This window comes from Oryzias latipes, chromosome 4, assembly GCF_002234675.1.
Source record: "Oryzias latipes chromosome 4, ASM223467v1".
NCBI lineage: Eukaryota > Metazoa > Chordata > Actinopteri > Beloniformes > Adrianichthyidae > Oryzias > Oryzias latipes.
Window position 1 is genome coordinate 11188197 of NC_019862.2, and position 22669 is coordinate 11210865.

Consider the following 22669-nt stretch of genomic DNA (forward strand, 5'->3'; position numbering starts at 1 on the left):
ACGGTTACAGAAACTGAAGGTATGCGCCTACATTTCTTTTTGCATTTTTAAAATTTATTATTTTTTATTTTATCTAAAGGTTCTGGAAAAACTGGCAATTTACAGGTTTGCTATATTTTATAAATAAGTGACTTGAAAACAAAGGTTCTTAAAAAGTAAAATTATAGTCATGGTACAACAGCACCATCTAGTGTCCAAATTTCAGGAGCGCAAGTAATGGTTATTTTCTTTTCACTTTATTTTTTGTCTTTTCAAAAAAAGCATACATAGTAATATATTTGGGATGGAAATGGTTGCACCGCCTTGAGCTCTATTCACTGTCTTACAAGCTAACCGGGTTTAACTTTTTTCCTAACAGCTTTTACTTTTTTATTTTTATTTTCTTAACTAAAATTTGAATATAATTAAAATTAAAATTGTATCTGGTTTCAAAAAAGAGCTTGAAGGTTTTTTAGTTGAGTTCCAAAATGACAGACAGCATCAGAGTTGCAGTGATCTCTATTTATTTCACACCAGGTGGTCAAAATCTATGTTACCTGCTGCAAAAGTACACAAGCTGCTCTGATAGTTAATCCTGTTCAGCTCTCAGGAACATTTGAAGGAGCTGGTTCTGCAGTATTCTGCCGGTAGGCACAGAGCTGGAACACACCTGAAACAGGGAAGAGACACAGAGTTCAGTTATATTTATTAATAATTAAATACACAATGAATTCTTTTTTTTAAACAGATAAATGTCTCTTAATACTTTTATAACCATAGAATATTTAATCAGCATTTCAGTTGAAGCCTCAGGGATACTAAACTCTATTTTCTTTTAAGTTTTGGACAGGATGTCATTTTTGTGCTTCAATACTGCAATATTCTACAAAAAAGCAAAGTTTGACATTTCATAAATAAAAGCAGAGTTGTTAAAACTTTAGCTGCCACCACATGTTTCAGTGTTGGCTAAACTTCTAAGCCGACTATGAATAGAAAATAAAAACCTGCAGCAAAAGCCAAGATGATGGCAACCCAGCCGATGATGAAGGACCAGGAAAAGCGCCAATCCAAGAAGCGCTTTCCAAAGAACGTGACAGTCACTCCGGTGTAAATTGCCAAAGCCAGAAGAGCAAGAAAGGCTAGAAAATGTAGAAAATAAAATACGAATTTACTTAAATGCATATGAATAATTAAATTTGTTTTAAAGAGTTGTAAAAAAACCCAACATTGCTTAAGAATTGGCAACAAAAAAGTTAACCCTTTAGATTGCAAAATTCAGTTCAACCACATTAAAGGCAAATACCCAGTAAACAGCCTCACTCATTCAATCAAAGCTGCCTTTAATTGTGTCTTTCTGTACCTGACAGGACCAGAGCGATGCCGCCTGTGCGCACTCTCCTGTTTTTTGTCCCGTTGGTGAAGGCGCTGAGGCCCAGGACCACACCAGCAAAACAGCACAGCACTGCCAGGAGCATGAAGGCCCGTGTGGCATCCCAGAAGGCTAAAAGGTCAGAACCCCCATCGTGTGGATAACACGAGGGTACAGATGAAAACAAGTTAGCAACATGAAAAAAAAAAAAAGAGCTCTGAGTACAAAGGGGTCACGCAAACCAAAGCAACTGTCCCTCCTGCAGCGCTTACCCACGGTGATGGTGTGTGCGTGGCATTTGTTGTTGATGCAGAACCTCCATAGCCCCTGGTTGGCTGAGCTGCCAGAGTATCGATACTGCATCCAGAAGTCTGTTGCTGTCGAAACAATGAGGAGGACCAGGGCAGCTACGCCACACAGGGTGCCTCCTCCTGCTAAAGTGTACAGCATGGCGGAGAAACCCAGGAAAGCACAGTTCTCCTGACCTGTGCAGAGCAAAGACAAAATATTTTTTATTAAGACTTTTTATGTTAACACTTTACAAAGTTCGTTGGCGTTTTGGGCCACCTAACTACAAAAACTAATATGACATATAACAGCATATGGGGAGGTGGCTTTGCGGGAGTAGTTGAATTTTCATTTTTGAAACTTCAACTACTCCTGCAAAGCCATCATGAGAACCCAGCTGCAGCCCGGAAACTCTGATGGGACAATAGGCTTGCCTATGAGGCAGCTCAGCACCATTGTTGGCCACTAATTCCCATCCATGCACCACAAACTAAACTCCCAAACCGAGCAAGTGAACTGTCAGCACTGTGGTTCTCTGTCATCCAGCCAGAAAACCCACGATTTCAGTTTTTTTACTCACTCAAAGCTATTTCATGTTTTCACAAACAGTTGAGCCTCAAAAGCAGATGCAAATTCAAATAACAGATGTCTAATAATAAAATATATTTTTTTCAAATGTTTTAGGGCCCAATTTTAATTTAACTAGTCTTTGTTTTTTGTCAATAAAAATGAATCAAATCCAAAAAGCGTCCTGTTTTCTGCATTATAATTGTCGCTCCACAAAAAAAGCTGCTCTTTAATACCTTAAAGAAAGTTGCGTCTTCCAGTAAATGCAGTATTCCTGCTTGCTCTTGTTTGGCTGCTCTCTATCCAGGGTGACTGGCTTAAACCGTGTGTCTATCCTTTTTAAGCCCTGCACCTCTGCCTGACATTGTCCACTGCACAATGAAGGGAATGATAGAGCGCTGCATGTGAGTTATTGTAAATCCCCCTCCTTTTGCCCTCAATTACCTCCATCCCTCCATCCCCCTGCTGCCTCCACTCTCTTGCACTTGCTCTTTCCACTTGTTTTGTGTGACCTTTTTTAATGTGGATCTTTGCTTTTTATTGTTTCTCAAATATTGTTGCTCGGTTTTAAAAACGTAGAGCAGAGCCAACAGTGAAAGTGTGCTGGATGGACGCTTGTCCTAATGAGGCTCCACGTAGCAAAAAGTGACCTCTGCACCCACAAGAATACACACTTATGTATAAATTTGAAAAAAAGAAAAAACCCAAAACTGTCTGTTTTTTAACATCTTTATTCAGATGTTTCTTCATTTCCCATTGAAAATATCCTTTTAGTCAAAACAAGTACATTTTTAAGCTATTCTCTTTATTACATTTATCATTTTTCACTCCATTTGCAATATCACTTGTGCATAAACATCATTAATAGTTCTACAAGTGGACACAAACAGTGAATATCTTTATGGGAGCCACATACAATTAAATGCATATTCTATATTAAAGTAGATCCATTCCTTTTTCACAAATGTGTCACTCTCAAACTGGGTTTCTCTGCAGGTGTTCAGTCCTTCAGTCGTGTTCTGCATTCAACTCTTTACTGTTTTGTTGGTAAAGCTGCTGTTTTTGCATGTTAAAAAACAGAAATGTGCACATGCAACATTCTCCCACATTTATAGTCTAACATTTATCTATTTCTTTCAAAAATCTAGAGAAAACTGGGGTCAAAGTGAAATAAGTTCAATTTTTCTCTTGCTCAGATTAAGTTAGAATCAGGGAGTAAAAACGTTTCTACTTTCTCCACCCTAAAACCTAAAAACAGTTGAGTAAAAAAAGTACATAATCAGGTAAAAAAGAATAAAATAAATAATCTACACATCAGATCATGATTGAAATGAAATGATCCATAACTTAAAGATTATTTTGCACATCAAACCTTGCATGGATCAGTTGAAAATGAGCTACTGATGGTGTTGTACAGAGATTATGGAGATTTTTTACGCATTTGCGTGTTGTTTCTAGCTGTGTTGCAATTTTCATGGCACCAACAGTTAATTTTAATTAAAAAAAAACACAATAAATAAAACATTAAACAAAAAGGCACACATTTGTGACTTCTGTCATTTATTTACATTTTATTTGTTGTTAACGAATAAATGCACCTACTTCCTCTTAGGTGCAACAACAGGGGCTGTACAATTGGATAAATTGCCATTTGGTTTTTTATTTGTGTATTTTTACAATATTTTGACTTGGATCCTGAGCTTTCCTTTTACTTTTAGATTAGACTTGATTATGTAAACCAGTTCATTTTATCTCGATAAACTCAGTTAATATATTCATTCCAAAGCAAACGTGTTGTGGAAAACAGGCTTCTGGACTGTTGCCTAAGTTTCTTTCTAAACCGGCCTGGAATGATCCCCTGTTTTGCAGGTCTGTACTGACCTCTGCATGACATTTGAGTTGCTCTTTTCCTGCTCATTTGATGATTGAATCCAAGTCTACACAAGCCACAGCGTGTTCAACAGTTTGGTTGAAAACAGTAACAGAAATCCTTTTTACTGTGAAAGGACTCTTTCAGATCAAAAGTAAAAGCAGCTTTAAGGAAATTTGAATTGTTCTGATGAGCACTCTAGTCAATATTTATAAATCTAAAATATAGATGCAGAGAATTCCTGCATATCTGTCTGTGGCTGTTCAAAACCCGTCAACTCTAGAAATCTTATCTTCATTTATCAAAGATGACAGAAAATGTTTATTTTAAATATTATTGAAAGCAAAGTGTCATTTTCTGTTACATCTGTTATCTTTGGCAACAATCTTGTCATTAAATATTATACTTTTTCCAAATATCACAGACAAAACCTTTTTTAAACATCTAAACACTAGAAAATTTGCACTTTTAAAAAAAAACGTTTCATCAGTTTATGTTTAATACGCTACAGACAGCTTTAGCATCAGTGTTGCATCTGTTTCCCTACTAAAAATCTGAAATTTTGTCTGAGTCGCATGCTTTTTTTTCCTTCTGTTTTCAATTTAATGTAAAGAAAAGTTCTTAAAAGCAGCTTGTTCACTCAAATTAATGTCTTTGCTCATTATAAAGACTGTTTACAAAATGTACAGATGATAAGCAATATGAGAAAATATTCAAATAAAATGTTCTTTGACTGTCAGATATCCAAAAATCTCTGTGATTGTTATAAAAAAGGCACATTATGATATGCATAACCAAAAGTGTCGTAACTACACAGAACTCAGGCTTCTAGTATAAGTGCTGCAGCGGTGCCTCTATGAGTATGTCAGGTGAAATGCTAAAACAGTTTTACATTGGCACCTAAACAAACCTTCCTTTTTTTTCATATGGCTCTCCAAAATAAGGAAATAAATTATTTTGAGACATGTGCTTGAGCAAAATTAATTATGCTTACAAATGTAGGCATTGTTTAACATTTATAATTTATTATAACACGTTTGCTGTAAAATCTTTAAGCTAAAAAAATTAAAAAATATGTAAATAACCAAAAATGCAGATTAAGTTTAGATATTTCACTTTAATCTGGGTGGAAATACCACTACCCCTCCAACCTTTTTTTTGGGCATTTCCAAAGTTGCTATTTTATATTAGAGACATTTTTGGAAGTAAAAAATATTCACTTATATCTCTAAATTCTTATAATTATTTTCTTGTATAATTAAGTTCAGCCATTTTAAGTGAATGTTCTTGAATGTCGTTTTAGTTTAAAAAAAATCTCACACTCCACCTTTAATGTCACACATTTTCACACAAACGTTTTGACTTACAATGAGCCAGATTTTCCTCCTGGAATCACATCTACTCAAACATGGCAGCAGCTGGGGTTTTCATGCTCAAATGTGCTCTGTTGCTCCACTGCTGCCTCTATCTGGACTCTCAGTGACGTGGAGCCCAGAGAACCACAGTCCGATCAGCAGACGAGGAGAGGAAGGTCTGGTTGTGTGGGTGCCACCTGCACTGGATCACCTTATCCGAATGCTCGCCGGCCACCGTCTGAGGAAGGGGCTTTGTCAGGTCGCCTGAGGAAAAAAGAAGGAAAACCGGGTTTTTATTACACGTCAGGTAAGTGAGAAATGAATTTGCTCAAAGTCAAAACTTCTTCAAATAAAGGGGCTAAAATCTGAATTTATTTAAATACAGAAAAATTCTGGAGAATGAAGAATTTGTGTTTTTAAAGTGACATAATAAGAGAGTTTGAAGCGGGGCTGGTCCTCGAGAACTAACACCCTGACTGTTTTCCAGTGTTTACTTTCATCTTGCTACTCAACAGCTCACCCAAGTGTCCCCGTGTTCTGACTGACTGAGCACACCAGATCAGCAGCAGGAAGTGCAGGAAGAGTTGGAAAACAGGCAGTTTAGTAGATCTGGAGGACCAGGGATGAGCAGTTCTGCTCTAGTGAAACCTTATATCTGAACCTACTACAAGATCAGGTTAAATCAGCTCAAAATAAAATTAGCTTCTACAAAGTTGAAGCTATTTTTAGCTCAGGCCTGCAGTGGAAGTGAGGCCAAAGTAGCCAATGTCTTTTTAGACAGACTTGTATGACAACAAAATGCCGAAATACATAAAGAAATTCAGAGAAAAGTAGTAATTTATCCAACAGAAATGAATGTAAACAACCAATTTAAAGTAAAATACAAAAAAAACTACAAGTGATTTATTAAATAATGGTCTTTCATTAAACTCAGATTTGCACAAGCTGCCTTGAAGGCTTCTCTTTTTTTCGGCGCCCATAAAACCTGAGTCACCTTGAAGGTCACTGATGATGATTTTGTTGTCGTAGGAGCCGGTGAGGAGGTGATGAGCTCCCGGTGAGAAGCGCACCGAGCGGACGTCACCGCTGTGGGGGCGGCATGTCTGGACTATGCGGCCTCCTCTGATGTCGTAGAGCATGCAGGTGCTGTCCTCCTGACCGGTGGCCAGCAGACGCCCGCTGGGGTCCACAGCCACTGAAGCCACAGCACTTCCTGTGTCGGACAGAAGGGGGGCGCAGTTTAGAACCACCTGCATCCACGCTGCACTGTCATGATCCAACTGAACCAGAGAAATGTGAATGATTTACATGAATGCATATAATACTGACAATTTTAATGCTCATAAATGATCTTTTTATGTTTAGGCTAGATAAGCACTTTTAGACAACAAACTCATTTATAGTCCCACCCATAAGATTTACACCCAATGGTAGGTTTTTATGCAGACAATGAGAGTTTTTATGATGGAAAAAGCTGAGGATCCTCATCTTTTTAACCCGATGTCCGAGGGAAGAATTCCTTCACCTGACCCGTGCAGAGTTGTACCAACCACCCGAACACAGCTGGGCACTCGAAGATCCCAGAACCGGACAGTTTTGTCCTGTGATCCAGACGCAATCATCCAGCCACCCCATGTGTACAGACTGAGAATGTGACCTGATCAAAAGAAAAAGACAAATCATGAGGGTGCACATATACTTTTGTTTCACTTGGTGGCGCAAAAACTCCATTTTTCTTTTGTTCCTAATCCTGAAACCATTCGAAAATATATCTATGAAATGCTTTCGTGAAACACCTCTTATACCAGGTGTTTGCTGAGTTAGTGCAATTAGCATCCTTGGACAAGTTTTTTTTTTTTTTTTTGGACACCTGTATGTCCACTGAGAGCATGAAGGCCCTGTCCTCTCAGGCAGTCAGTGGTGTAGATGTTACAGTCTCCAGCTCCGGCGCTGATCAAAATAGATCCTCCACTCTCCGGCCCCTCCATGAAGGCCAGGTCCCTAATGGTGCCGTCGTGCATGCTGAACTCCAGATCAGGACCTGAATTAGAAGTGTAGGATCAGGTTGCAACACCAAATGCCACAAAACTCTGCACTTCCTGCTTCTACTTTTCTTTTACTTCTTGGGCACCCGTTGAATTTTGTTTTTACAAAATGACATGTTTTGACCTCATACCTTTCAGCATTGCATTAGATATTGATATCAGCTCAGTGGCCTTGTGGTAGAGTGTCTGCCTTGAGGCTGGATGGTTGTGAGCTCAATTCCAGGCTGAGTAATGCCAAAGACTTTCAAAAGTGAAACACAATGCCTCCTTCTTTGACACTCTGTATATTTGAGTTTGATTGGGGGGGATCCTGAGCCTGGCTGTGTCTGCAGCTCACTGTTCCCAGAGGGGATGGATCAAATGTGAAGAACAAATGTCAGCTAATAGGACTTCTAATCATAAAACATTGCTAATGTGTTTTGTAGTCACGGTTATAGGACTTCCCATAGATATTACGGAAAGTGTTCCTTTTTCTTGGATTTTGGCAATAACAAAAAAATAAAAAATATTTTTGTGTCCCAGAGACAAACACTAACATTTTTTTTTTTTTTTTTTTTTTAGAAAATATATAATATTTAATTGAAACGTACCTGTTGCATTGCAGCTGTCTGCATTGAAAGGCAAGACTTTAACAAATTTATCATTGGATCCAGTGGCCAAAAGTTGTCCACAGTGGCTCCAAGTCACACAGTAAATCGAGCCTTTGTGATGTTTGTTGCGTCTGAAGCGCACCGCTGGCTGCTTTACAGCACCAGAACCACTAGAAGAAATTAAAGATAATTTTAGCTTTATTGTGATAAAACGTTAACACAAAATAAGATAAATGTTAATTCCTTTTGACTTTTGCCTGCATGTGGAGCTTGATTGTTAACCACATCCAAATATATACATTTCTTTCTTTTCTTGCATGATGGGTTTGTGGGTATCTGTGCTTACCTGGTGGTCAGTGTCTCAGGATAGGCACAAACTCTTAGAGTTTTTGAGTTGGAGCCCACAGCGTACAGGGCACCAGAGGGATGGAAGGCCACTGCTCGCACCGCCTGTGTGTCCTCCAGCTGGCTCACCTTCACAAAGTGAGTTTTGGATTTCCCCAGCTATTCAAAATCACAAAATCAGTGATTATTTTCACACAAAAGGGTGTTTGTCAGATTCATCGCTTAGAGCTGATTATGGGATAAACATAAAAGTACAAGTTTTAACTGCACTCTGATTTAGACCTGTTGACAGTCTGCTTTACCTCATGAGAGTTTCGTGTTGTAGAGCAGTCCTCTGGAAGTGAAGGATCAGACGCTCTGATAAAAACGATGTTCAGATTGATTGATTCATTAGAGAATTTCAAATGGACTAAACATTCTTACTTCAGCAAAATGCGTTTGGATTTGTCTATTTCATCCCAGTTTCATCACACTGTAAAGTCCCACTCCAATCCTCTTCTGATCTGTTGTAAAAGCGTTCCCAGTCATCTTTTAATTTTAATTTTTTTCTCATTTTCTAGGACAAAGTTTCTGCAGAGCAGCAGAAGTTTATTGCAAATATTCCCCTGATTTGTGGGCAGGAGGACCACTGGCATGGAGAAAGCCGACGACATTTCCCATCATCCCTTTGTTTACATGCTCTTCTGCTGGCTTACAGTCCCTCACACCCCCAACCTAACATTACAGGTGAAACAAAAGCACAGAGCAATTCTGGAGCTATCCAGTGTTGAGCCAGATTCTAGACGTACATGAATCTATTTGTCTGCAAGTGGATGTACCGGAATGGAGTGGAGCAAGGACCTCATGGCTGCCGATCATTTCACCTATGTGACTGCTACTAGCTTTTTCCAATAGCATTTTCCTTCTGCTCCTGATTCAAAACAATTTGAATAAATAAATATTCACAGATAGAGTTTTAATCTTAATTTTCTATAAAATCATGAGAAAAATGGGGTTAAGAACAGAATTTTCATTGGAGTGGGCCTTTAAAATCTCACAAGAAAATCTACATATTAACCCTTTTAATGACTTATTTGTCAGAGTTGTAGCCAAATTTTTTATAAAACACTTGCCAGGGGAATTACCTCTGACTGGTGGAGACTGAGGACTCATTGGGTGAAGCCGAGGTCTGCTTCTCAGAGCCTAAAAAGGCAGTGCTGCCAATTCCAAGTGTCTTCTCCTTTGGAGGTCCTTTATCATGGCTGTGGTGGGAATTAGCAATCCCAGGGATGAAAGTGTTGTTGTTCCCATTCGATCCATTTAACTCATGGCCCAGATGCATCATTACTTCATCTCCTCTGTGATCAATGCCCACATTCATTTCCTCCAATCTCTGAATGGATCTGCACAAATGACAAGATCTTTTGTTGTTACTTTTTTTTTTCCTGGCTGGGATGGTGAACGAGTGCCGCTGGACCTCCTTGCCTGCTGAGGAACGCCTCAGTGAGGTTGTGCTGGGCTCCGTCCCGCTGCCTCACCCCTCCCTCCAGCAGCATCTGCTGGTAAAGCTGTCTCTGCTGCTGCGTCTGTTCCAGATGCTGCTGCACACGAAGACGCTGCCTGTAGTACTCCTGGATGTGTTCTTCAGAGTCATGCTGCTGGAAACACACACAAAAGCATTGCATTGACCAAATTAAAAGTTGCTAAGACCTCAGTGGACTCTGCAATGTACCGTGGAAGTCCCAGGGCCATGGCCTCCATCATCCACCCTATAAAAAAGTTTTTAAGGGCCTCATCACATCAAACCTAACAAAGTTTTTATGTTTTGAGCCTGTCATTACTTTAGACACAACAATCTGACCCTCAAAGCACTTCCCTTCCATCAGTGGGAGCTGGCTTGCATAAAAATGAAGGATTATGTGACAGCACATCAAAGTGATCATGGAGGTCAGTGGGGTGTGACTTTGGATACGTCTAATGATGAAGTACTAAAACTGGTGGGGGGAGATTTTATATCTTTGACTAAACTGAAAATCTCCTTTTGCCTTTGACCAAGGTTTTAGTTGCACGCATCCAGGACTCTAAATTCAATTTTTTGGTCACTAGTTGGAGTGGCTGGTAAAACCCAAAGTCTACCAGCCAAATTAGATTAATACTAGCCAAATGTTTCTCTGGAAAAGTATTTAAGTTGAGTATTTGAGAGCAAAATGTTATTCCCTTTATTTCTAAGTTGATGATTTTTCTCTCGCAAAAACAAAATAATAATTGAAAGTGTTGTCTTATGACAGGTTTTATAACATTTCAGAAATGACTTCTGATCTCCGAATCTTTTTATGAACACGTACCTTTTTTTATTAAAGCAGAGACTTTTCATCAAAGCTCTAATGTTTGATTCTAGTCATGTTCAATTACTAACAACATTTTTTAAGAAATTAACTTTGTTTAAACCTCTAATTTTTCATTTATTTTTATTTTTATGAACAACAGAAGAGTAAAGATTAAAACTAATGATACACAATAAAATACTTAAAGTTTCTTAATGTTGTGCATAGACAAAACATGTATAGCCTCCCGAGAATCACAGAAAAATGTGTCTTATAATTTCTGTTTTAGTGTGATTTTGAAAAAATACTTTTTTTATTTTCATTTTAAGGATGTCCATTGTTGAGGACAACAGGAAAATATCTCTGTGAAAATAGATGACCCAACACCCAATGTTAAAGTGCCTAGGATAGCACAAGGGTTACAAGGGAGCGCAGGTGTGTTTTTTCCTTGAGGGTCGTGTGGCCACCTTTAGGAAGTCATGAAAATAGAACATGCAATTGTGATAAGTTTATCTGGACATATATGTCAGGATAAACTACACGCACTCAAGACATCCAGGGCACGCTGCCGTACACTGTCCCTTACGCAGCACTGTAGTCGTTAGTAGATTGTGTGCACTGGCTCCTTACTGACCATGTGAAAAATGCTACACACATATGGCAAGCAAAAAGGGTCATAACTTGCTAGGAAAGGCAGCATAAAGAACAGCGCATCGGCCATGAAAAATGCAGCTTTATATGCAAGTTATAAAAGTAGCATGAAATTTGAGAAGCGGTGTCTTATCAAGCCCCGTTTTGTTGTGTCACAAATGTGCTTCAAAAGCGCTGTTATGTTGGAATAAAAAGGCTAAGGATGTGAGTATGTTATTATATTTAAACTTTTCTTTTGAACTTAAGTATTTTTGTTTACAGTTATTTTTTAAATTTATACTTATGTAATTATTAGATAACTGCTGTTTACTTTAACTTTTAAAGTAATGCTGATTTTACTTGAGTGTAATTTTTAGCTATATGCAGTACAAAAGTGAAATCTGTGATTTGAGTTTAATATTTCTCCAAAAGCTAAACAGCTTATTATAAACAGAACAGATGTTCGTTTACACAGAGCAGTCAAGAGTTAATATTACCTCTTGTGTTTCTGTGTTACAGGCTGGCATCCCATCTTTTCCTTGATTCAGGGGGGTCCTGGGGATGCTGGATCTATCCAGCCCCTGTGGATACTGCCTGTGGAGTGAAAACATCAGATAAGTATTTAACAGGCTGTGCTGCTCAGGGCAGAGCTAACCATATTACTGATTATGTACATACAGCCTTAAAGTAACATTTAAACACTGAAGAAAAGCAATAACCTCAGGCTGCACATATTAAAATGGCAGCAAAATAAGAACATTCTGCAAAGAGAACTGATTATCAACACTTAAATATACATTTGTTGCAAATATTCTAAAAAAAAATGTTTTAACAGGAATTTATATTTTCCACAAACAAATCTTGATGATTGTTGTTAGATGAGGAAAATAAACTTTGGGACAAAATCAAATAGATTTTTATTACAATAATGTCTTCACCTGACATCATGGTTTGGTCTTGTTTTGTGAGAAACAGAGAGCTTTCTATATGAAATAAAATCGTAAAATCAAATTGAAAATTGACTTTAGGATTTCTTTTGTATCCACTGAAGCTCCTTATTGGCTAAACACACCTGATCCAGGCCATCAGCGACAGATAAAACAGGATTTCTGGAAAACACCATGTTGTATTCACATCCATTTGCCTGTCTCACTGAGTACTGACGACATCTCTAAACCCTGCTCCATTTCTAGACTCCTACCTCTCAGGTGAATCGTCCTGCTGATGAACATTGTTCTCCACCAGGCTCCGGCTGAGGGAGGACTTAATGCTGGCCTCCACGCCCCTCTTGTCTTGTGCTGCAAGACCATGCGATAGGCCATCCAGGGCAGGGTTAAGAGATCTGGACATGTAGGTGTCCGCCGAATGAGGCCGCTGACGAAAAGGTGAGGTAAGGCAGGGGGAGAGACGATTGATTAACGGAGTGAGCAGATCAGCGTGTCCAGTTTTGCTGGGCTTAACCAGACGGTCCACGTGGATGCTGAGCATCTTCTGCTCGAAAGCACAATTGAACGCTCCTGAAGAGAGGTTCTGCAGCCAAGAGAGCAAGGACAAATCCAGCTCGTCACAGCAGTTCCCACACACCAAATCCACCCCGAGCAGCACCTCACCCTCTGTGATCTCCTCACCCGTCGCTTTACTCTAGTAAAAATGTGCAGAAAAAGAGATTCTGTAAAACCTTTCATATTTTAAGACACGTTTCGTCAAACTTTCTGCAATACTTTCATTAGCAACAACTGAATGGGTCCTGGAGCATCATTTCACCTGACAGAACTCTACACAGCACTCATAAAGGAGACCTTTGATGAGCAGCTGGAAGAGGCGGTTTCCGCTTGCCCTGAAACCTGCTTCGCTCAGCTTCCTGTCGGCAGGGATAAACTCTCCAACCATAGAGCAGACCTCCTCAAAGCAATGGACACGAGCCGTGCTCGGGTTCCAGTCTTTGAACTCTGCATGGTGGGTCAGGCGTGGCAGGGTGAGGAGGAGACACAGCTTGCTGTAGTCTTCTTTGGTCGGGCAGAATTCCTCCAGGCTGTGGAGGCACCTTACTGCTTGTTGCATGGTGAGCTCCAGCTGTAGAAGACAGGAAACTCTGAAAACCACTGAGGGGGATTCAGTGTTTACATTAGAAAAATAGCACTTCTTTCACATTGCTTCAAAAAGTCCTATAGGAGTTTTTAGCAAGTCTTTTTTTTTTTTTTAAAGTAATTCTAAAATGAACTTAACATTCATCAGCTGGATACATACATTTTGCGGGTCTTCGACTGCTGTCATGGCATTATTCACACACAGAGCTTCAAGGAACTTCTGCTTCAGAACAATGTACCGAAACCTAGAAATACAAAGTTTAGTTTAACTGGTTGTATTTTCTACAATAAACAGATAAACCTTTACCAAGTTGAAAAATGCTAAGTTAGAGAACACTGGAAGTTTAAAATAGAACATCATCACATTAGTCTTTTTCATATGATTTTTTTATTGATTTTTTTTTTATCAAAAAAAATTATAAAAACCTTGTGTACCGCCCTTTAACTGTTTTTGAATGAGGTGAATAAAGTTTGAGTTAGTTTACTTTACTTTTTTTTAACTTTAAACTACGTTTTTACTTTACAGTTACTTTTTCTTGATGGGGTCAAAGAGCCACATGTGGCTCCGGAGCTCAAGATGCAGACCTCTGCTCTAGACTTGTACTTGTTACCCCGGTAAAATTAGGTCTGTAAGCAGTCGATAGATGAAACATAATAAACTAACATGTTTTGGTAAGGTGTATAGGTGGGTACGGGGGCTCTGAAGTGCAAATCACATTAACACATCAACGCAAAAACATCACAACGACAAAAAAAATTAAAAAAAACAGCATTACATTTTAGAAATGAAAACAAAACTTTAGAAATCAAAAAACAGTTCCAAAAAAAAATGAAAGAAAGTTAAACGGAAACATTTCGGACAACAAAAGCAACTTCCAGAAATTAAAATGAAATGTAATAAGAATGAAATGAAATAAGAAACCAGAAAAGGTAGGTACATTGGAACATCACTGATTGGATGATGACGTTTGTACCTTTTCAACTCAAAGTTATTTAGCATGACAATGTCTTCCAACAGACAATATTTCTTTTATGCTTCTGATCACAACCACAGCAAAAGTTTGGTGATTGCTCAATCACCTCTGTACCTAGCAAAACATCCTTCTGTTTTCCCTCTTTTTCAAAAATCAAACATCATCATCCAATCATTGATGTCCCATCCCACCTTTTCCGGTTTCTTATTTAGCTAATTTTTTTAACATTTCACTTTGATTTCTGGAAATTATTATTTCTGGAAGGGTTTTGTTGATGTGATTTGCACCTCAGGGCCACCGTAGATGGGCTCTTCTCACATTGAACATGAATAAATGCCTATGATCTTTTCCTGACTGTTACTTATTTCCACCATCATCTCCCACCTTTTCTTGTCAAACTTCTCCATTCCCTCTAAAGGCTGGATGAACTGCATCACCTCTTCCCACTGCCCATCCAGAATGAGCTGCCTGGTTTTTAAAAAAAAAAAAAAAAAAAAGACGCTTGAAGACCAATGAAAAGCTATCAACTACAACCTGTCAACACTTACGCTGTACATCCTGTCATACCTGAGAAACAGCATGTCATCAGAATAAAGCCCGTTGATGACCCCGCTCTCCTTTTCCAGGGCCAGCATGCTGATGTGCAGCTTTCTGGAGTTGAGGAAGTCGAGAATCAGCTTGATCACCTCCGCCTCCTTGATGTTAATGGCTTCTTCTGCAGTCATGGTTGGGAATTGGCTGTGAAACAATACAATGATTAGAAAGTGCATTGAAAAATGCTTCTATAATTGTAAATTTAAAAAATAATTAACTACTATAGAGCACTTACTGCAGGCTGAGCTGAAAGAACTGGAATCAATAAACTGAAATGCTTCTAGAGGAGATTTGGCCGACAGGTATCCTCAGGTTTGATGTTACTGTTCAACCCAGAATATCTGTGCTTCAAAAAGATTTACATGATCTGTTGAGAAGAAAAGGATGAAAAATAAGAAAACATTCAGAGCTTGTGATGCCAATTCATTTCTAAAAAAATTGCATGTGGCTAACGTAATGTTTTGAAACAATTTTTGAATCTGTTAAATATAATATTTATTAAACCATCAAAAACAAAATGTCAGTTGTTTTATTGTTTATTTGTTTTTCAGTTTAAGTCATTTTTCTTAACTGAACAGCCCAAATAAGCAGGCCTAATGCTTTACCAGCAGAGTTATTAAATTCTAGCTGTTGGCACAAAAAGTTCCAAAACCTGTTATTGCTACTAAGTGTTGTCAACAGTGACTTTTTACTTTCAAAATAAAATAGCTTGAAAGGTATTTTTTCTCTCTGATTAATCATGCCAAATGAATCAAAAGGTGTAAAGACAAAACTTCTTGCCGATGCAACTAACATATTTCTGCTGCTCGTCTCTCAATCAATCTCTTTTTTTGTAGAGCATCTTTACTCAGCATGCTGTAGAACATGTGGTGCTTGACGTAAAACACATATAAATAAAGTTTAAAAATAATATTTGAGATAGAAGGGTAAAAATGTACAAATGAAAAACCATCCAATAAAATACTTAAAAATCAGCAAGTCAATTAATGTAAAGGATAAGTTAAAAACATTTGTCCTTAATTTACATTTAAACATCTCCACAGATGCAGAAACTCTCAGATGTTCAGGTAAATTCTTCCACAGATGAGGACCACAGCACTATATATGCGTTCTAGTGCTAAAATTATTTATGCAACAAGGAAATTCTCTTTTAAAAAAACATAAATGTTATTGTTTAGATTAAACTTCAAGTTAAGCATCATTTTTGCAAAAATGCATGAATTGACTCTTTGTAAAAGTTGGGGGTGTTTACATGAAATACTTTGTTTATTATATCATATGAGAGTTTACAGATGGATAATCTCTGTTATTCAAGTCTTTAGTGTATTTCAAACAACTATAAATGACGGATTAGTGTGCTTTTTTGAAATGATACGAATGTGCAAAGCCTGCAACAACATAAATTATTAGGGGCAATATAGAAAGCGGTGCAGCCTCTGGTGTCGGTGGCACCACCCATGGTCCCCCACCCCCCAGTGCGTGCAGTCATAACAACATCCCGGTGTGGAAGCTCAAGCTGGTCTGCAGCCTCAGCGCTTCATCTGCGCCCTGACGCACCTTTAATTCACCATGACAGCACGTATTCCCCCCATCCACCTCCATCCATCTCCATCCAACCATCATCCATCCCCAAAGCATCTCACTGCATAGACGCGGAGAGACACCGATCCGCAACAGAACCCGAACAGAACCGCAGGCGGATGCTGCGGAGCGCCTCACCTGTGTGTGCGCCGACACGCCCGTCGCTGCGGGCTCTGAACGCAACACCGTCACTAAGAGAAGAAGAGGAGGAGGACTGGAGCGAATGAAGCGAATGAAGGTTTCCCCTCGTTATAGTGAATGCTCCCCTCACCTTAGTTCTTGGACACAGCTTGCGGTTGCCATCTGTGGTTGCCATGCGGACGTAACCCACCAATCAGCGGCCGATGACGCCCAGCGGTCTGTGGGTCAACCGGAACGAACACTTGGGGTAAAAATGCTTCATGGATACATAAAAAAAAAATAATCAAAATTTGTATAATTTTACAAGTACATTTACAAAACAATTCAGAAAAAAGGGGAAGGGGTAAAGGCTGCCACAGGCTTTTTCCAAGGGCATTTTTTCGTCTACTCCTGATTCACAATGATTTAATTAAAGAAATACTTAAAAATATTTTTTAAACTTTATTTTCTCTACATATCTCCTCCACGATCAGAAAAACGCCACACTCTAAAAATAATATTTAGGATATATTTGTAAAGATAAACGTTTTTACATTAATCTGACTTAATTATTTGCTTTGGTGATGATAAATAATTTTGTTTTATTCAATCAACTTAAAAATAACACGTAGTTATCAGACATAGTTGTTTTACTTCATTCAATAACTAAATTAAGTAAGTATGGCTTTTTTTAAATATAATTCTTTTACTGAGCCGTCAACGCGTCATGACGTCATCACGTAAGGACGTACTTGGAAAGAGCGCGCTGCGTATTAGCGACTGCAGACGCCCACTGTTATCAAGAGTTTCTATTAAGGACATTAGCATCAACTGTGAGCTATAATCATAATAGTTTTGATAAAAACGTGTTTGATAAAACATTAATTCCTTTGAATTTGTTTATTTTGAAATATAAAATATGTGATTGGGCACGCTGTCAGATTCAGCAGCGCAAGGAATTGTGGGATACCATTCCCATTGCCTGCCTGGATGGATTGGGGTTTAAGTGTGAGTTTTTGTCTATGTGTTTTGTTGTCTGGCTGCTTTTCGTTGTTTTGCCTAATTAATTTATCCTGTTACATGTAGAAGGATCCCAGCCAGGACTTAAGCCAAAGGATTCTCACTGTGAGGTAAGGGTGCTAATCACTACATCACCCAGCAGCCCCCTGATCTTCTTAAAAAAAAATCTCCATTAGGATGAGGTTTAAAAATAAACAGCTTTAAAAGTTGAGACCATGCTTGATTTTAATAAATGCAAGAACTAACAAAAGAAAAGAACATACAATGGAGAGTACATGTTCAAAACAGGAGTCATAAAGTAGCTCACATGAATGTTCTTTACATGATCCTTTGCATTGACCTTAAACAGCCAAAAGACGACCAACAAACCTCCCTTGTCCTAAATAACTTTTCCAAAACCTTTTGATGGTCACAAACTCCCCCCACCTCTAACGTATTACTGAAAACATCATGCAATGAGACTGCACACTTTGAAAATTGCATGTCGTGATAATTTGCTCCAACGACAATAAAACCTGAAGACCAGCATCTACCCGTATGCAGGCACAGGGATCAACACGCCCTTTTCTGCCTTACATCATGACTTTGATCATTTATAGAAAAACATATGAAGAAAATCACTGCACATTTGTTTTTGTCTTTCCATTTTACAAATGAAAGTAAAGTTCTATGTTTGATATTTATGCCTTACTTGATGCCTTATGATACAATCAAGTGCCATGATAACAGAGAGGATGCAGATATGAAGCAGGTTTCAAACGTGACACGTCGAAAGAACCGGGCAGCTCTAATCATGATTAACTCTCCACCTGTTTATACAAAGAAAGGAAGTCAACGCATGACTGTCTGAAACTTTTGGAAGTGGCTTTTAGGTTATATATTAGAAGCCTGAATTTAAATCTGTTTGAGTAAATGTGCAAATAAAGGTAACAAAAATACTAAGTTACACGTTCTCTAGGTCACTATTCTTTGGATTGAAGATATACGCCGCACATCGGAGCATGATTTTATGATTGTACATTGTCTTGCATTATATTGAAGTGATCAGTGGGATTTTTTTTCAAAGTATAAAAAAGAAGTTAACATTTGTTTTATTAGCGTATAAACAAACTTGGGTTCATCTTTGATTTTAGCAGAGCTCAAAGTTCCCAACAAAACACCTTTACCGTTTTTCAAATGCTCTCATTATATATTTTTTTTGCCTAAAAAAGACTTAATTTTAACATCCACAACTTCCAAAAGATTCAGAAAAATCCTTTTTTTTTTAAAGCAAACAACAAACCTGTTTGTATTACAGTATTACATTTTTAGACTCTCAGACTCACAGGTCTTGAAGCAGTGATCAGTAGGAACGTCCTGCGGTCTTCAAACAGAAACCACTTTCTAAAGAAGGGTCTTAAAAAGCTGAAATCACTTGACTGTTAAGCAGAACACACATGTACTGTGTGACTAACACTAGCTGTATGCAATTCTTGTTATTTTATTTTTTTGGCCCTTTAGATTTTTAACATTCCTCAATAAAAGTTACTGTACCACAAATAATCAAGAACAGTTTTTGTTGATCAGAGCCTTAAAGCCATTCCTCTTGTGCTCATTGAATACCTTAACATGTGCAAATGTGCAACCTTATCTATAGGTTTGCCCTCATTGATGCTTAAATGTAATATTCCATAAAATTTCTGGTCTTATATTTGGTCTTTTTCCCTAAAACAGTATTAAAACTACAGCCAATAATACCGGTACTTTTTATACTTCTGAAAAATCTTCGCCACAATAGACTAAAAAGAGTTAATTACAGCTTACGTATATGCAAAAAATATAAAATTGTTTAAAGTTGAAAAATAGTTCAACATTAAGGTAATCGAAATCAGGGACAGTTGGTTGTTGTATATTTGACACATTTTTGTTATACATGAGAAATAAGAAAATAATTAAAAAAACAATGTTGATTTGCAAATTTGTAGTATTCCTGCAGTACAATTTGAATGCAGTACTATCTAAGTCAAACTGAGTATTTTTGGTTTGCATGTTTTATCCTGTTACTTATTATAATGGTGCTTTAAAAATAATGAGAGATAATCAGTAAATAAACTTAAATCAAATGGAATCTAATGAATTTGCTTGCTACTGAACAGATTTATTAAAAAATGATTTTATTATTTTTAGATAGTTTTTGTTGTGTACTTGAACTACAAAAAAAAGAAAGAGAAATGAACTGGGATGCACCACTAATGTGCAGCTATTTAGCCTAAAAGCAGCCGCCATCAGTGTGTGAATAGGTAAATGGGACCTTGATGTATAGAGCTTTGGGTCTTCGAGGAAGGTAGAAAAGCGCAATACGAGTATACGCCATTTCCAGTTTTAAAGTGACCCCGCTATTATTTAATGAATGCACAAAAAAAGCTTCACTGCAAGAAGTAATTGCTCAATGTGGAGGGCAACACATTGGTACAGGGAGGCAGACTATGAGCACGGGGCAGGAACTTTGAGGAACAACACTTTTAAGACCCCATTTTTAAAAAAAATGTTCTTGATTAAATATGGTGATGTATTCCCATAGACATAAAGACAAAAAAAAACATCATTTCAAATACACAAAAGTGTGTGCTTTACAATCACTGCATGGCCCTTAAACACTAAACAAAATATCCATCAACAAGAAAACACAAATTCAAAATATTTGTGTACTGAATAAAGTATCCCTGCATTCATATGGTCTATCTTGCTTTTTGGCACAATAAACAAGAAGAAAATCAAGAGAATAAAACCATAATATCTTCAATTACTGCTTTTTATGACAATCTCTAAAAGCTTCAATGATCACATAATTCTATCATCCTTCAATAAATAGTGTCATACATTCCAAATGCTCATGATTTCCTTAAAAGTCTTGTGATTCGGAGATTACAGGCGGAGAATCAGGATATGAAGAAAAAAAAAACTAGCACAGAAAAGACACATTTTCGCACATCTAGCTTGCAGGTGTCTGAATCTTTATGGATATGTACAATGAGGTGCAAATTGAAAAAGATTTTTGAGGAGATGGTCATGGTTGTTGGATCAAGGTCGACTAGGAGGGTGCAGGCACTACTTTTTTCGGGGTGACTGGTCTCTTGGTTTGCCACAGGTGGTTGTGGATGGTCACGGCATCCACACTGGCTGACATGGTCTTGGCTGGTATTTGACTGAACTGCTTCTTGTCTGAGTTGTACTTGTAGAGCCCGTCTATCATCTTGCGCGTGATGCCCTTGGGCCCGATGCCCGTCAGTTTGGTCATCTCTTCTGTTTCGGGGCAGTACGTGTAGAGAGCACGGAACTGGCAACCTGCATCTCGGAACAAAACCAAGAAGTTGTTGGCCTCGGATTTGTCCATTTCCTGTTAGCAAAAAAAAAAAAGATTAGACCCTAAAGTGACTTATAATTTGATAATTTTGAAGGACTTCCTTCATACTTACCTCAAGGATCTTGTTCTTTTGCCCTTCATTGACCTTGCCTGCGAGGCAGCAGTGAGCCAGAGCATTCTGGATAATGTGCTTGTTAGATTTGGCACTCGGCTCCTTGTACAACTTTGGTCCTGAAAAAAAGCAGAATACAGAACATCGTAATAAAACTGCTGCCGTAGCAACCACAGAAAAGGACCCGCCTCTCTATTTTTACTCTTCTGATAAATCATGTATGAAGATTTAAGTGTAATCCAATTTTTTTGCCAAAGGAATGTGAGCCACCATGTCCCACAGTTTTCAATGTGGTCACATGTGCCAAAACAAATAATTGCAAGGTAGAATGGCAAAATGCAAAATGTATCTGAAACTCAGCGACTGAAAGCTTAAGAAAGGCTGCACCCACCCGTATATTCCGTATTGGATGTAACAGATGAGGTGGTAGAGGCATTTTCCCAGTCTCTTTCTCCATTCCTGCTGCTGGAGCGACTTTGGGACAGGAAGTCGTCTGCAGATTCAGGCCTGAAGCACAAACACACTTTATGCTCACATGTTCTGTGTTTGAGTCGATCTAAGTTTAGCAAAGCACACCGCAGAAAGGGCAGAGGTGCTAGTTAGTCAAGGCAGAGAATTTATTTCACATTGAAATAATAATGAATGAAATGCTTTGAAGCAAAGCTGGGTGAGTTTTGGGTTGAAAAAACATTTTATCCCATGCAGTACATCTCTATTTTCCTTTCTATACAGAAAAATGTATTTTTTTATGAATAATTTAAACTCACTCAAGTTACTAAACTTAAATGTGCATTAAAACTTAAAAAAAGGTCAGTAAGTGCAACTAAAGCCAAAAGAAGCTTCAAAGTTCAGTGAATAAGAGGATGGAAATAGGATTTTCTGGATGTTAACTTGAGGAGTTCAATGGTTTCATCTAAAATTTTTATCAAGTGAGGATTAAAAAAGATAAAAAAAAAAAAAAATTGAGTTGAAATTCATGTGTAAAAGTTATTTGACTGTTTTTGGCCAAACTTCAGGGACAATCTCATTACAGAGCGTTTCACAGCCCACATGCTTAAACTCTTTCAACTTAACAGCTACACTTGCTAAAGACACGTCTAAAATACGGCCCTGAAACAAATCCTTAAAGAAGCTTGTTTTTTTTCTTTGCTGCGGGTTTATAAAGAGTTTTGAAAATGCTGTCTGGAAAATGCTCTCTAATGAGATCTATCAGCAAGTTTACAGGGAAAAACGTGATTACCAAACGAAACGAGTGTTTGTGGTTGCAAAGTGCAGAAAGCAAAGCTTCAGATCAGTTCATTGAAAGCTGTTATGAGGCTGTTGGAATAGGTAAAGAGGATGTGTTGCCCATGCCTGGAGTGTTAACTCAACCCCTAAAAGTGCAGTGCAGGATCTGGATCAGGAGAGCGTGAAGTGCCACCAAACTAACCTCATCCTTCTCAGTTTAGGAGAGCTCAAAAAGTAGAAGAGACTGCTAGAGGCTAAACTAGAGCTTCT

The 22669-nt window shown here is 38.1% G+C and overlaps 3 protein-coding genes across 6 annotated transcripts in view; all 3 read right to left on the minus strand.

Moving 5' to 3' along the window:
• Positions 1-486: 486 nt before the first annotated feature.
• LOC101157526 (lens fiber membrane intrinsic protein-like) lies at positions 487-2580 on the minus strand. The gene is made up of 5 exons (XM_004067877.4): positions 2440-2580; positions 1621-1833; positions 1340-1480; positions 984-1118; positions 487-649 (listed from the first exon to the last, which is right to left on the minus strand). The coding sequence occupies exons 2-5, from the start codon at positions 1796-1798 to the stop codon at positions 579-581; spliced, it is 525 nt and encodes a 174-aa protein (XP_004067925.1). The 5' UTR covers positions 1799-1833; positions 2440-2580; the 3' UTR covers positions 487-578.
• A 338-nt stretch (positions 2581-2918) lies between these two features.
• Positions 2919-16931, minus strand: LOC101175145 (WD repeat-containing protein 47). 3 transcript variants are annotated; one of them, XM_020702327.2, is made up of 18 exons: positions 16849-16917; positions 16716-16768; positions 15232-15363; positions 14970-15140; positions 14787-14870; positions 13589-13673; positions 13106-13414; positions 12543-12982; positions 11839-11935; positions 9873-10045; positions 9533-9790; positions 8711-8765; positions 8410-8567; positions 8064-8233; positions 7299-7469; positions 6954-7085; positions 6423-6641; positions 2919-5692 (listed from the first exon to the last, which is right to left on the minus strand). In XM_020702327.2, the coding sequence occupies exons 4-18, from the start codon at positions 15125-15127 to the stop codon at positions 5550-5552; spliced, it is 2652 nt and encodes an 883-aa protein (XP_020557986.1). In that variant the 5' UTR covers positions 15128-15140; positions 15232-15363; positions 16716-16768; positions 16849-16917; the 3' UTR covers positions 2919-5549. The 3 variants fall into 3 exon arrangements, with proteins under 3 accessions (XP_020557986.1, XP_020557987.1, XP_023809969.1); XM_020702328.2 differs by lacking the exon at positions 16716-16768 and having other exon boundaries at positions 16849-16931; XM_023954201.1 differs by having other exon boundaries at positions 9873-10042; positions 16716-16909.
• A 992-nt stretch (positions 16932-17923) lies between these two features.
• camsap2 (calmodulin regulated spectrin associated protein family member 2) overlaps positions 17924-22669 on the minus strand; it is a 39406-nt gene continuing 34660 nt past the window's right edge. For both annotated transcript variants that reach the window (XM_011473959.3, XM_011473958.3), the window contains 3 exons: positions 21564-21679; positions 21173-21291; positions 17924-21093 (listed from right to left, as the gene is read on the minus strand). In XM_011473959.3, coding sequence (XP_011472261.1) covers positions 20788-21093; positions 21173-21291; positions 21564-21679 — 541 coding nt within the window. In that variant the 3' untranslated portion in view covers positions 17924-20787. The remainder of the gene's footprint in view (positions 21094-21172; positions 21292-21563; positions 21680-22669) is intronic.

Bases quoted from the DNA above. Each gene is read 5' to 3' on its own strand.
- LOC101175145 (XM_020702328.2), bottom strand. From the start codon at position 15,127: ATGACTGCAGAAGAAGCCATTAACATCAAGGAGGCGGAGGTGATCAAG. The intron at 13,674-14,786 runs GTGGGAGATGAT...TTGTATTTCTAG, and splicing joins GAGAAGTTTGACAAGAAAAG to GTTTCGGTACATTGTTCTGA. The intron at 13,415-13,588 runs GTATGTATCCAG...TGTCTTCTACAG, and splicing joins CAGTCGAAGACCCGCAAAAT to CTGGAGCTCACCATGCAACA.
- LOC101157526 (XM_004067877.4), bottom strand. From the start codon at position 1,798: ATGCTGTACACTTTAGCAGGAGGAGGCACCCTGTGTGGCGTAGCTGCC. The intron at 1,119-1,339 runs GTACAGAAAGAC...TACATTTTCTAG, and splicing joins CATCGCTCTGGTCCTGTCAG to CCTTTCTTGCTCTTCTGGCT. The intron at 650-983 runs GTTTTTATTTTC...TCCCTGTTTCAG, and splicing joins CATCTTGGCTTTTGCTGCAG to GTGTGTTCCAGCTCTGTGCC.